Source organism: Centropristis striata, chromosome 12 (assembly GCF_030273125.1).
Source record: "Centropristis striata isolate RG_2023a ecotype Rhode Island chromosome 12, C.striata_1.0, whole genome shotgun sequence".
Taxonomy (NCBI): domain Eukaryota; kingdom Metazoa; phylum Chordata; class Actinopteri; order Perciformes; family Serranidae; genus Centropristis; species Centropristis striata.
Genome location: NC_081528.1, coordinates 32506167 through 32520205, shown reverse-complemented (window position 1 = coordinate 32520205; position 14039 = coordinate 32506167). Strand labels below are relative to the sequence as shown.

Below are 14039 nucleotides of genomic sequence, written 5' to 3'. Positions count from 1 at the left end.
TGTATAATGATGAGAGCAAAAATATCAAATAAAATAAGTAAAAACATCAAACAAACAAGTAAAATGATCCCTCACCAGTGTGGGGAGACATCCTCTGGAGGAACATAAAAAACCCGCCAAAACATCTTGCAGCGTCGTAGAAGAAGACATTTTCGTCCAATCACAGGACGCGACCGGCGCTAAACCGGAAAAGGTCCAATTTTACATTTCATTTAATTTATACATCTGAAAACCTGCTGAAAGGTAAAGTTAAAGTTCTGCTTTTCATACCGATATTCAAGTCATTTAACAACACGTTTGAAAATGTTCAAGAGGAGATGAGAAAACACGCAACAATGACAAAATCTTGAATACAGTTTGGCACGCTGTTTATTTGAAGGGAAATCTGCATTTGTTGTTGTCAGAGCTCTCGAACTTCACAATAACAAGCAGTTATTTATTTTACAATAGACCGCTTTAAATGTGATTATTGACCTTAAAAAGCATGCCAAATATAATATAATTAATCAAACATAGAAACAGCCTGCAATGTGTATAATCTGTAGTGACACGTCAATAAATTAGTTATTGACTGCATTGACTAATACTAAGCATTTTGAGTCTACACATATTTCAGAGACAACCTTTATGTGTCTCAAATCACAGCTCAGCAGTGGCAAAAGACGATACAGATCCTTTATCCTGTAGTAAAAGTACCAATCCCACACTGGAAAGTCCTAAATTTAGAACATTACTTAAGTTAAAGTAAGTAAAATCATCAAAATGTACTTTGAATATCAAAAGAAACAGTGACCATCGTACAGTAAAATGTTAGTGTTGGCGTGTTTTCTTTTCATGTTGCAGAAAAACAAGCAAAATAGAAAAGTCTCTTCAGCTTTGTGATGATGGATTTTCCAGCAGATCCAAGATCATTTTGAAAAAGTTTATGAAAGTTTTAGAGGTAGGAGAAATATCTCAACACATAAAGGAACACTTTATCCTACAGTTTATCACAAACATTACAAATCAACAAATATCGAGATACATGGTTTTTACTGGACAGAAAGAGGATGAAAAATTATGATGTCAAAAGTACTTAAAGCTGTCTGACAAATATAGTTGAGTTAAAATATTTACCTGAGATGTAGCGGCTTAGAAGTAAACATTTGTACCTCACATTCAGCACTTGAGTAAAATGGTTGCCAAGGCTAAACTCACTGTGATGAAGTAAAATACATTTTAGGTTTAAACAGAAAATAAGGTTGTAATTTGTTGTTATTTATGTGTTTTTCTTTCTCTTCTATCGTCTGGTTGCAGAATGTCCTGTAACACCAGTGTCACTCGTGTTCATGTTTCATCTGTGGGGCAGGCACAGAGAGTCCCAGTCCACCTCTTGCCCTGTGAAATAGAACACAACGGGCCGGCGCAGGTCTCACAATACTTCAATGCAACCACGAAAGACGGCAAACTCGGTACACTCTAAAGCTTAATTGTAACTGGTCCAGTTTGTAGCGCATAGAAAACAGCAGTGGAGATAAAATCCATGAAAATAATCACACAATGATCATTAGATGTGGTGCAGGGAAGTCTTTAGGTTCCTAAAAGCTGCATATACACTGGTGATAATGGGCCTTGTGCAAGAAACACATGTATGAACACATTTGATTATAGTATAGTTTTCACTACTGTTTGTATATTTCATTACTTTGAAGTGATTTTTGCGTTTGAAAGTCCTCCAGAAATTTCATGCGTAAGTGCGAGGATAATATGTCAACCCGCCATCTTCCACTGGCTTTGAGTAATTGCACGCTAGATTAACTTTTAGATTTAACTGTTACAATATGGGACAGTTTCTAAGATAAGTGGGGTCTGGTATCCACAGTTTAACCTGCTCACAAATATATAAAGGTGTATCTGACATTTTATCCTACTGTAATTTTTAGTCGGGGGAAACCATCTCTAGCATAAATCCTTTTGTGCATTTTTCTCATATTTTTGTCTCTTCAGAGAAGACCGTATCGTTCAGAGGCCGTGGGCTGAAGGGTCAGGAGCTCAACTGTCCACAGGGCTACACTGGTTTGGTGCTGAAAGACATTAACAAGCCCGACTCTGACCAAGAGGTAAACATCAGTGATGTCATTTTTCAAGCTACAAACAATGACGCTGACCAGCAGTCAGACAAATAAAAGGCAAAGCGCTGAGTGTATGGGCCATGAAAACCATTTTTTGTGCAGGTGAGGGTTGTGTTACCATGTCTACATGATGGTTTATTGTGTGTGTGTGTGTGTGTGTGTGTGTGTGTGTCCAGGACAGGACAGTGAAGGTCTCCTCTGTGTTTAACAAGCTGACCTACTGGAACATGGAGACGCCTCCGAACTCAGACGATACAGTTGTTATGGCGATGGATTGGCCAGAGTTAGCTGAGGCGGTGAGTTCTTTTGTTTTGTAGCCATCTTTAAAAAAAAGACTCAAAGACAATATAAACCTGTGTCACCTAGTGATTTTTTAAGCATTGTTGGGATAAACACATTTTTCTGGATGACTTTATGTTTGATAACGTGCCAGTGCTTTTTTCTTCATTCCATGAGCCAGAGGGGGCACTACATTTAAAGAAAGAAACATTTTCTCTGAATCTCTGAAATAATTTGCTATTTACACATTTTATTGTCATATTGCCAGACTCTGTGTAGGCAGTTGTTGGCAATGCCAGAATAGCAACTTTTTCTGCAAGATTTTGGCATTTAATCAGGCTTTTACCAGCCAACAGGAACGTCCTCTCTCTGAAATGACCTGTGATTGGCCAAAAAAATGTCTATAGCCTGAAAACAGTGCCAAGTGGAGATGCAGAAGTCTAGTTTTCTTACAGACCACTTGAATTTTATTTTACTATGTTTATCTGTTTGATTGTATTGTTTTAATTATGGCATCATTTTAGATTTATACACTTGTTTTTTATTGCTGATTGGTATATGGAATTGTTTGTTTTATTGTTGATTTTATGTACAGCACTTTGGAGACGTTTGTGTTGTTTAAATGTGCTATACAAATAAAAGGGATTGGATTGGATTGGATTGAATGATAATATATGCTGAATGTTTAATATGGACTTCTTGGAGAATTACGCCTCCTTCCAGTAGACCAATTTAATGATAATAATTTTAATCAAAATATTTGTTTTTGTCATATAAGTGCTGTTAAAATTAATTATATAGAAGTATGTTTGTTGATTTAGTGTCAAGTCAAAACTGAGCCCACATCCTAATAATCTGTATCACTAATAGATATAATTTTCAATTAAAATTTGATTTCTGTGTTTCACATTTGCTGTTGGAACTGTATTGTTCTTCTGTCCTTTTTTGAAATTGTGTCTCTTCAGTTTAACTGTTTAAATTGACAAAAGCAGCAAAACTGACAACATTTTGAACGAATTTGGTTGGAAATACAAGCACAAAGACAGATTTTTTAGTTGGGTGCTGATATTTTGTGTTTTCACAGATTCACGGGCCAGTAGAAGACTGAAAAGAGACGAACCTTCCTGTTCAGAGGGGGCAGATGGGTTCCCCTTAGTGTTACATGTGAAATGTATAGTTTGATGGTTACTATTGCAGTCTAATAAGTAACAAACATAATGTTTATATTTTGTATGTTTTTTTAATAAAAGGAATTAAATAAAGACATTGCTGACTGACAAACCTGTGTGATTATATTCACTGAAACAACAGCATGTCCACATTGTTTCTACTCAACAGTGTTTATTCACAAAGTAACATTTAGGTTTTGCACACTGGCTACCACGAAACCCTTGAAATGTTCACAGACTCAATTGTTCCTTCTCAGTGTCCAAAACTGGCAATACAAATACCAATCCATACTCACTAGTACACACAAGAAACTGGTTCCAAAACATATAAAATGGGGTGAAACCGTCATTCAGGCACATTTAAAATTTAAACATTTAAAGATAAGGCAGAGTTTCTGCCTTGTGTTCTTACGGAATATTCTGTCATATTACAGGAGAAACGCCACAGAGGGAAAGGTCACATAAAATATAATTTAAAAAAAGCCAAATACATAAAGGGTGGATCCCCAAACTTCCACTGCTCTTCTACCAGGGCATATAGCTGAACAATTAAACTTGTTTTCCATTCCTAACTACTCTTAATTGACCTTGACAGAGAATGCCAAGCAAAGTTTATGAAATATATTATATTAACGTGAGACAGCCAGAGTTCTGAGAGAATCTTCCTCACATTTACAGTAAGCTACTGTGTGTAAAACCTGGACAAACACTAGAAATGCATACATTGTTTACCGTGTGAAATTAAACCGTTTGTTTGGCTGACAGTTGCCTCTTTTAGGAGTCTTCCTAATCAAAGACTTTTTACTGCTCTGTTAAAATAGACAAGGAGGTGAAGAAACAAGGCAATGTTGAATTTGGCACAGTTGAATTTCTAATTCATCAGATGTACTTTATATACATCTGCTATTTTGTGGCCTCACCAAACTGATGCCAGGCAAAGCTTTGATTATAAAATATATGTTTTTAATTTCAGTTTGTGCAGATATTTGCTGCGTTGGTTTCAACCTGTAAATAAAAGACTAGACAGAACGATGCTACTACATTTTATCAGTCAAACTTTGCTAGCACAGAGTCACATACTGAAAAGGCAGTCGTACAAATTACAAACACAACAGTTTTCTCTTACTTGTCGCACAACTCCAAAACATTTTGAACATCTCCTGAATTACAGCAATGAAGTTTTTGCTAATTGTTATACCCATACAAATGTATGAAAATGATAAAATGTACTAAAATTACAAACCTAAATTGTAAAATGGCTCTTAAATATTTAAAAAAGGTAGCACAATAGCATAAACAGTCATTCATGAACATAAAGCATGACGATGCTGGTGTTTGATCTGTGTGTGTATGTGTGTGTTTTGTTTTTCTGTACTGAAAGGGATCATAAGTTGCCTGGGAACGACATATCTTATTAACGTCACATTTTATTTGCTCTGGCAGACACGTCTGGTCCCCCTCTGCTTTGGACAGATCTCCAGCAGCATGAAATGTACTGGGCCAATAACACCCATTCATCTAATATTAACACAATATTAATATACTAATATATTGGATAGATTGCTTGTGTCATAGTGTGAACTTATGAAGTTATCTCTGACTTTGCACTTAGCAGATAGCTCAACAGGATCAGTAGCTGAAGTGAAATTGGGCGGATCTGGGGTGAATCCTCTCTCCCAAGTCACAGCCATAGTGGCTCACTAGAGGGAAAAGTACCTAATGCAGGGGTGTCAAACTCTGGCCCACGGGCAATACCAAATTATTATATTATTATTGTAAATTAATGACATTGATGTGTTTTTTATTTTAAATTTGATTTTGCATGTCTGCACTATTTAGTTATATACTGTATGTTTATAAGCGTTGCTGGTTCCATATTTAATGTTAAAGCAAAACATGTTTGGTATATATTAAAAGGTTTATTTGTTCAATGTTGGCCTGCGATTTTATTGAAGTTTTACATTTTGGCCCATTGTGTATTTGAGTTTGACACCCCTGACCTAATGGAAATGAGACGATAGTTTCGGTCCAGAAAGTTCTGCTGACAGACTCTCCTGTATTTCTCCTTTGTCTTTTTTCGTTTTCTTCCTCAAAACACCTCGCAATGTCTCATTACTGTGCAGAAGCTATAATTCATATTTGTGATTTGGTCTGGTGATGTCAGGCTAGATCAAATGCCCTTTGTAGAATAGAAAGCCTGGGTGATTTCAGGGTGCAAACATAACAAAATAAGGCAATATTTGGATAAATCTGAAGATATCACCTTGGGATTTAAGCAATTTTGATAGACATTTTTCTAAATTGTTTTATAGCACAAATAAATAATCATTTAAGCATGACAATAACAAACAAATTAATTGAAAAAACGAAACAATTGTTAGGATATTAAGTTAAAGTATCTGTGCACGAGTATAGAAATATATTATAATATATGTTTTTTGTGTTAGCTAAGAGGTGCCGGCGGCGGTGGTGGCGGTGGCGGTGGTTGTGGTGGCAGGGAGGCCTCCATGTCTGACTTGCTGCGTTTGGCTGGCAGTGTGTGGTCGTGAGCTTTGCGTATGTGTCTGTAAAGATCGCCTGATTGTGTGTAGCTCCGGTAGCAGTAGCGACACTCATAAGGGCGCTCGCGTGTGTGCACTATGGCATGGCGCCTTAGTGTGTACGTACATGAGAAAGTCTTTCCACAGACACCACATGTGGGGACGTCCTCCACAAAGTTCCCCATAGAGTCCTGGAAGTCGTGGAAGTATGCAGGAGGGTCTGAATGCTGCTGAGCTGTGGACTGAGGAATGAGGGTGAAGGAGGAAGTGTCCTGGGAGGAAGGACCGGCACCGGAGGAGGAAGAGGAGGGAGAGAGGGGGAAGGAGTAGTCATTTGAATGGGAGGTCATTTGTAAGAGGCTCTGTTGATGAGAGGAGAGAAAGTGAGGGCTGTGCAGCTCCTCTTCTTCCTCATAATCATCGTCTACTTCCATCACTGGTTCTCTCTCTCTCCTTTCACGATGCTCGTCCTCCAGCTCTTCATCAGATATTACAATGGCCTCCACTTTGACCTTCACATTCTCTCCATCATTGTCCTCTGTCCTCACTCTGCCCATAGGAGGGTGAGATCTTTCATTTCTAGCGCTGAGTGAAGCTCCTATATTCACCTCAGGCCCCTTAAGGGTTTGGTTCTGAGAAGCAGAGCGGAAGTCAAAGCTTTGGCGTTGGAGCGACATGGCGTTCTGGATTTGAATCTGGGGAAGTGAACGCTGTGGTGACGAGTGTGTTGGGTTGTGTGAGGTTAGTGCTGGCGCTTGGATTAGCATGACCATCTGCTGTCCTCCGCCTGATGCACCTCTGTGGTCAGCCTCTGAGGGTTTCCTCAAGTTGTCACGTGGCAGTCGGGATACGTCCTGTTGGGGGCCGGGGGAGAGGCTGGGTCCTGACTGGGAAAAAGCAACCACGGGCCGACCACTCGCATGGCTCACCGGCACCAGAGAGGAAGAAGATGAGGAGGGCTGCTGGTTACTGCTATGGCTGCTGAAAGAAAGAAAGAAAGTTTTGAGGAACAACAAATCATAAGAATGTATATCAGTACATGGAGCAACAAGTTTACTTTTCCAAGTTAAAACAGTCTAGAAAATGTGCAGCAGCCCCTCACCTGTATGCCTCTGTGGTGCTGCAAGGGCTGCAGAGAGCTGACCCCTCTCCATGACCTTCAGTCAACCTGGCGTGACCTCCGGAGGCAGACCGGCCTGTGATGAGGGTCTGCACAAGCTCTCCGCCTGGAGGCAGAGGAGGGGCCTCCATGCCCGGCTGTGTAGTATCAGCGAGGTCAGGGCTCAGAGGAGTCTGTACTCGTGCTTCTGATGACCCCCCACCAGTCCTCCGCTCAGATTTTACAGACTCTAACTGGCTCCTTTCTGCCATTGTAGATACTGATGAGAACGGTGCTGCCATAGCAGCTGGATTCAAGTGCTCTTTGGCTATGGCAGCTAGCGGCTCAGCTCTACTGTCTCCCCCACCCTCCCTCCCTGTCTCTATAACCCTCCTCGCACCAGCGCTCTCGTCAGAGCGAGTGCTGTCTGCCTCAGCCAGAGGCCCTCGTCTCTGCAGTCGTCTCTTGCAGACTCTCACCACCTCGTTCATGTGCAGAAAGCTTGCAGCCGCCAATATGTCCTCCACCGGTGGAGACTCACCCAGCTGCAGCACGCCTTCATAGACAAAGTCCAAGAGCAAGCCAAACGCAGCAGCCGTGACGATGTCGCTGTCGAGGGTGACAGAGCTGCTAGCGCCGTTTCCACCGATGACCCCTGGAGAGTCTGAGTAGAACATGTGGAAGAAAGGCGAGCAGGAGGCCAACACCGCCCTGTGAGCCAGGAAATGGGATGTGCCCACCAGAACGGTGCAGTCACAGAGGAACCCTCGCTGACGCTGGGAACGCAGAGCTGACAGCAGCTGCTGGGAATGCTGTGGGAACTCCATCGCCTGAGATTAGATTAGAGAAAATAGAGAAGAAAAAAAAAAGGGACAATGCTGCCGTTACTGAAATAAATCACGTAAGACAGCTCTGTGGTCAGTAGCATTAAGTATCTTGAAAAATACTTTTAAGGTAGTTCTCTCTTGAGATTTCTTTAAAAAAACAAAACAATTTGCACACATTTAACATCAGTCATCTCTCTTGGGGAAAGCATCACCATATCAATTACAAAAAACATGTTTCCACTTGTAACTAAACGCATTCAACTATGTAGATACAAGTGGTTATAGTTGGGGTTTTTTCTTAAAAGAATGAAGAAACAGTCTTATTGTTTCCTCAGGAAGCTCTGCTTAATTATCCTGTCTTGACACAAATACTATGTAATGCCTGTGGTGCTGGCAGCGTTCTGCTCCAGTGAGAGACACAACCTTCTGAGTCAATCACTCTTCTTTACCAATTAGTCTTCGACTAAGATTTATTAGATTTTTTTGTTTTGTTTTGCTCATTTGTTTCAAAGATTGACATGAAAGCAGAACATAATATACAAACCCCTCATTAACCTTGGATTTTTATCATGCCCTCTGATCAATAATTCTACAAGATCTTGTTAAGCATTTTGTTTTCTCTGTCCAAAAACGGTTTGTCCAACGCAAGGAAACAAGTTTTATATTTGAGGAACATAAAAAACACATAAATATCATATAATAACATTTATCTAGGTTAGGTGGAAAAACATGTTAATACTGCCATAAATATTTTTTTTTATATATATTTGAAAGAGCCATTTTGTTTGTTTGTACATTATACATGTAGGTTCAGAGGTAATGAGTGAATAAGGGAACCTGTGTATGTTTCATTATTAGTGAGATGCCCAAGAGAGGCACAAAGTTTTTTGACTGACATTTCATTTAGGTGCGTTAAAGACTTCTCACCATAGTGATGTCCTCATTTTTGAATGGCATAAATGGATCACTACAATTTTTTTTATTTAGTATCCCACGCAACAATCCATTTTCACTAATGTGCCATATCTGTGTAATGCAAAACAATCTCAGGAATAACCCCATGTGCAATAATAATAACGTTCAATAGCAGCCATGTAAGTATTTATGTATATAATGTGTGTGTAATGATGCATGTATGTAATATCTCGTTTTTTTTTTTTTTAAACTTCCTTTTCTATATCTGAAGCTGCTGTGACGACTGAATGTCCCCAATGCCAGATAGTCTTATCTTAATATAGGAATAACATCAACACATAATGTCTAAAAATTAAAAGATTTTAGGGCAGACATTATAAAATAAACAGGTTATTATTAGTAGTACACTAAAGCAGGACACTTACGGTAACGGCTGTTTTCTCTCTTCAAACTGTTTATTGACAGCAGAGCGTCATTTTCATCCGTTAACGTTTCTAACGGTAGGTTTCCATGGTGACCTGCTCTCGGTCTTCAGTCCAGCAGCAGCTTCTTCATACGGGAGAGAAAAAACACATTTGTTAAGCAGCATGAACTGCATACCAAAACCAAATTGTCCCAAAAGGTGAAATTTCCAACAGGAAAAACAGCCAGGTCCAGCTCAACTATGCTAACAGCAGTTAGCCAACTTAGCTCAGCCTGTGTGTACAATCCCAACAGCGGAGCTAACCGCTGTTGACTTTGTTTGGGTGTGCCGGTATGAGTTGTGAGTTACCGTGAAACGGCCAACATAAAGTTTGAGTTGTGGTACCTCATGTTTTTCGAGGATATGATGAATATTTTCTTACCTGCAGGTGCTGGTTTGAGTGATGTTTTCTTCCAGGACAAAAAAAAAATGCAACTCTTCTTCTGTGGTGCCGGGCTGACCCGCCACCTGCAGGCGAGTGACGATAATAAACAGGAAGTGGACAGCCGCGCGTTTGTTTACAGGAGTTTAATGACAACAAGTGCGATCATGTGTGACATGACGTTGAATTAAAATTAGCACAATCTGTGAAAGAAAATCTAACAGCTTCGAATCATACCTGAATTACTGAGCCTACATTTAAATGGACAGTGGCAGAGGAGGAAGAGGAGGGAGAGGAAGGAGAGGAAAACGTGGGGGAGAGGTGAGAGAATGTGCCTCTAAAATATGGGATATTGCTACATTGTAAAATAGTTCAGACACTGATATCTGATTCATGACATCCCTGTATTGGCTACCATGGCAGGCAGTATGAATTGTTAAATAAGGTAAAGCCCGGGTCCTATATTTAAACCTGAGTTATTATTAGATCTAAGTTTGTGTGTGTGTGTGTGTGTGTGTGTGTGTGTGTGTGTGTGTGTGTGTACCATGACTGCTGCCATCTCCCCCACCAGGACAGAGATGTCCGCCTGTCTAAATCTATGTCTTATGCTCTTCGGCATGGAGCCAACCAGATGGGTCTTCAACTTGGTACAGGTGAGCTGCTCACAGTCTGGTCCAGATAATTCAAGTGTCCCCACAGTGATGCTGTCACAACTTTAATTTTATCTTTCTTAAATAAGTCACAAACATTTTTGTTTGTTGACATTGTACTGCTATAACTGCTTTTATTGTGGTTTCTATTTATGTTTTATTCTAACAGAAGCCCTGGGAAATTAAATTATACTAAAAATTAAAATAAAGATCATTCTATTATTTTCTATTCTGTTTTCTCTCATTAAGACATAACAGAAGGGAATGTTGAAATCAGCTTCTCTTAAATGTGACTATATTTAAATTATTTTTGGGGTACTTTATTTGCTAAATCATGTTTGGTTTGCTCACTCAACAGGCCTTTTTCTGGGCTCCTACAAAATAAAAGTTTGTATTCTCAATTTCACTAAGGCTGTAATTAAGTAGTTAAGTAGAAGAGAGTAAATCTAATTTTTAAATATGACCAAAGTCAACTTTTTCTCACAGATGGCTTCATATTTGTGGAGGAACTCCTGGCTCACGCTCAGTTCCGCTCGTACTCATTGGAGGACGTTGAAAGAGTTGTGGCCACAAATGACAAGCAGCGCTTTAAGCTTCGCTCCCACCCTGAGGACGGCCGCCTGCAGATCCGAGCCAGTCAGGGCCACTCAGTTCAGGTTTGGGGAAATTTAATTTAATCAGCAAACCAGCAAGCTAGGATGTATTATCATCCCCCTGAGTAGATACTGAACTAAATTTTCAATTTACAACAAAATTGCTTTTAAATAGAAACTTTTCCTTTATTGTTGAACAGCTGACTTAAATTTTAATAAGTTCAATTCACTTTATTCAGATGGGAAATTAATTCTGGGAATCCAACAACAGCTCAAATCACACTCTGATGTTGGAGTGCATCCAAATGTATTAAACCAATTAACACCTTCAAAATATTAATATAAATCTAATTTTCACAGGAAATTAGATTTACATGAACAGGAAAATATTATTCCAGTCAATACGTGTTAGGTGAAGGTACAAAAAGACTGGGGAATATCACCAATAGTGATGCCTGAATGCATCTTCAATTCCGTTTAAATAATTTTTTTACTCATTTGTCAAGATTGGCATGACAGCAGAACATGATATACAAACCCTCTGACCAATTTCTCTACAAGATCTTAATTAAGTTAAGCAACAAAATCAATATCTCACTCAGATGTTCCTGATCAGGCAGGTTATTTATTTATTTTCTGTTTAATTGAACGTAATCTGGCCAATAAAGTCTAATCTTAAACGCTGTGTTAATTATCGTTGTATTGTTATGGTCAGGTTGCAGATTTGGAGCTGAAACCGGTTCTGGCTGGTTCCCCGTACTGCCCTGCAGAGGCTGTTCACGGCTCTTACCTCCGCAACTGGAGCTCCATCCAGCAGCAGGGCCTGAGCCGCATGAGGAGGACGCACATCCACTTAGCACCAGGCCTGCCAGGGGAGGAAGGCGTCGTCAGCGGTAAGCTGTATGTGCTTGCGTGAAAGAGAAAGAAGTCAGCTAAACATTTTAACAAATAGGTTCTACAGCAGAGGTGTCAAACTCTGGCCTGCGGGCCAAATTTGGCCCGCAGTATAATTATATTTGGCCCGCAAGGAAATACCAAATGACAACCAGAGCTGGCCCGCCGGTATTATACAGCGCAAATAATACTACAAATCCCAAATTAAAGTTGTCTTTATGCACTTTTTCTTGCTAGTCCAAGGCATGGGCTTGAATGGTTGCACATTCATTGAAGGATATTATTATTAGTGATTTGGGTTATTATTGTTATTTTATTCTTACATTTATTTTTAGCCTGTGGAAAAAGATTACTGTTAAATTTAAATTTAAAGAAGGCCGCATATAAAATAAAGGGACATACGATTTTTATTTGAATTTTATTTAAGAAATGAATGCCATTGATGTGTTTGTTTGTTTTATTTGATATTCGATTTTGCATGTTTGCAATATTAAGTTATATCAAGCTTTGCTTGTTCCATTTTGTTTGAACTTGTTTAGGTCAATTTTTTCAATAAATATCAATGTTGGCCAGCGACTTTGTCCAAGTTTTAAATTTTGGCCCACTGTGTATTTGAGTTTGACACCCCTGTTCTACAGTGTCATTCATTTTCCACCAGGCATGAGGAAAGACTGTGATCTAGCTGTGTATATTGATGTCCCCAGAGCTCTAGCTGGTAAGCTCAGCCATAATGACTGCTACCCAATAAATAGATGTGATTTGGTCAATATGTTGAGGCAGAAATCCCTCTTACATGTGTTTTATGTGTCTGTCTGTATAGACGGTATTGAATTCTTCTGGTCAGACAACGGTGTGCTGCTGACTGCAGGCGATGCAGAGGGAAGACTTCTCCCTAAATACTTCAGCCGAGCCTTAAGACTGAGACCCACGAGTAAGAAAACTATGTCATGAATCCATTCAATGTCAATTATTTAATGATTGAGGGACGTTTTCCTTCACTGAAATCACTTTTGTCCTGTTTTTCAGGGAGCATCCTACCACTGCAGTAGCATCAGAGGATACCGTCCTGTTGTTGGTCACAGCAGGACTCGTCTGGTTGATGCATATCCCAGTTGCTGATGATTTTTGGTCATCAATAGGAGAATCCATTCAAAAATCATTATGAATGGGACTAAATTGGTAAACTTTAAAATGTCTGTGTCTTTATTACAAGAAGACAGATTAATCAGAAGAGGAAGGACTGACAGCAAGTAGCTCAACAGTTGGGCTGTGATCACCCCCTGGAGGATATTTTGAGTTATTCCTGACCACCACAGAGTCAGAGGCTCAATGGCTCCAGCATCACACCTATAAACTGTGCCACACATTGGATCTACATGAAGAAACTCACATTATTGTTTGTATCCAGGATTTGTTCTGATTTTGTTAGTACCCTTTGATGTTTTCTTATTTTTGCTCCTCTCTTATGTACAGTACCATTTTGGACACACCTTCTCATTCAATGTTTTCTCTTGATTTTTATTATGTAGATTAATACTATGAAATAACACATATGGAATTATGTAGTAAAAAAAGGATCCTTTTCCGGTTTGTTTCACACTTTTTGTTTACTACATAATTCCATATGTGTTACATCATAGTTTTGATGTCTTTAATATACTTTTTTAATGTAGAAAAAATGATAAAAGAAAAACATTGAATGAGAAGGTGTGTCCAAACTTTTGACTGGCACTGTAGTTGAAAGCACCCTAAGCGAGATAAGAAAAAAACTACCCATTTTGTTTTCACCGTCCAAAAGCTGTTTGTCCAACACAAGGGAACACAAGTTTTAAATTTAAGTAGCGTTTTTATATTTCTGTATCCCATTGACTACCAGGATAATTTCACCACGCAGTTGTAAAATATAAAACCCTTGTTATAAACTGTCTTATGAAGACACATAATATGTGTGGTTAGACACTTCACTGAGTATGGGAAAGCAGAGGATACAGACACTGTGGTTTTCGTTTAACGGACTGCTGTAACTGTTTCTTGTAGGATATGGACACACAGACATCATGTGAGGGGAGATAAATGGTTAGGAGCTTCCTGTTCATGAAACAACAGAATTTATCAAC

At 39.3% G+C, this 14039-nt stretch overlaps 3 protein-coding genes across 3 annotated transcripts; 2 read left to right on the top strand and 1 right to left on the bottom strand.

Annotated features, from left to right (window-relative positions):
• Positions 1-205: 205 nt before the first annotated feature.
• On the top strand, positions 206-3656 carry rnaseh2c (ribonuclease H2, subunit C). Its single transcript, XM_059346585.1, has 5 exons — positions 206-243; positions 1291-1451; positions 1987-2099; positions 2288-2407; positions 3475-3656. The coding sequence occupies exons 2-5, from the start codon at positions 1298-1300 to the stop codon at positions 3496-3498; spliced, it is 411 nt and encodes a 136-aa protein (XP_059202568.1). The 5' UTR covers positions 206-243; positions 1291-1297; the 3' UTR covers positions 3499-3656.
• Positions 3657-3881: 225 nt separating this feature from the next.
• zbtb3 (zinc finger and BTB domain containing 3) lies at positions 3882-9932 on the bottom strand. Its single transcript, XM_059346583.1, has 5 exons — positions 9786-9932; positions 9366-9489; positions 7202-8028; positions 5560-7080; positions 3882-5275 (listed from the first exon to the last, which is right to left on the bottom strand). The coding sequence occupies exons 3-4, from the start codon at positions 8023-8025 to the stop codon at positions 6003-6005; spliced, it is 1902 nt and encodes a 633-aa protein (XP_059202566.1). The 5' UTR covers positions 8026-8028; positions 9366-9489; positions 9786-9932; the 3' UTR covers positions 3882-5275; positions 5560-6002.
• On the top strand, positions 9552-13313 carry trpt1 (tRNA phosphotransferase 1). The gene is made up of 8 exons (XM_059346584.1): positions 9552-9703; positions 9792-10106; positions 10357-10438; positions 10922-11091; positions 11744-11921; positions 12581-12637; positions 12743-12853; positions 12949-13313. The coding sequence occupies exons 2-8, from the start codon at positions 10047-10049 to the stop codon at positions 12969-12971; spliced, it is 681 nt and encodes a 226-aa protein (XP_059202567.1). The 5' UTR covers positions 9552-9703; positions 9792-10046; the 3' UTR covers positions 12972-13313.
• Positions 13314-14039: the final 726 nt, after the last annotated feature.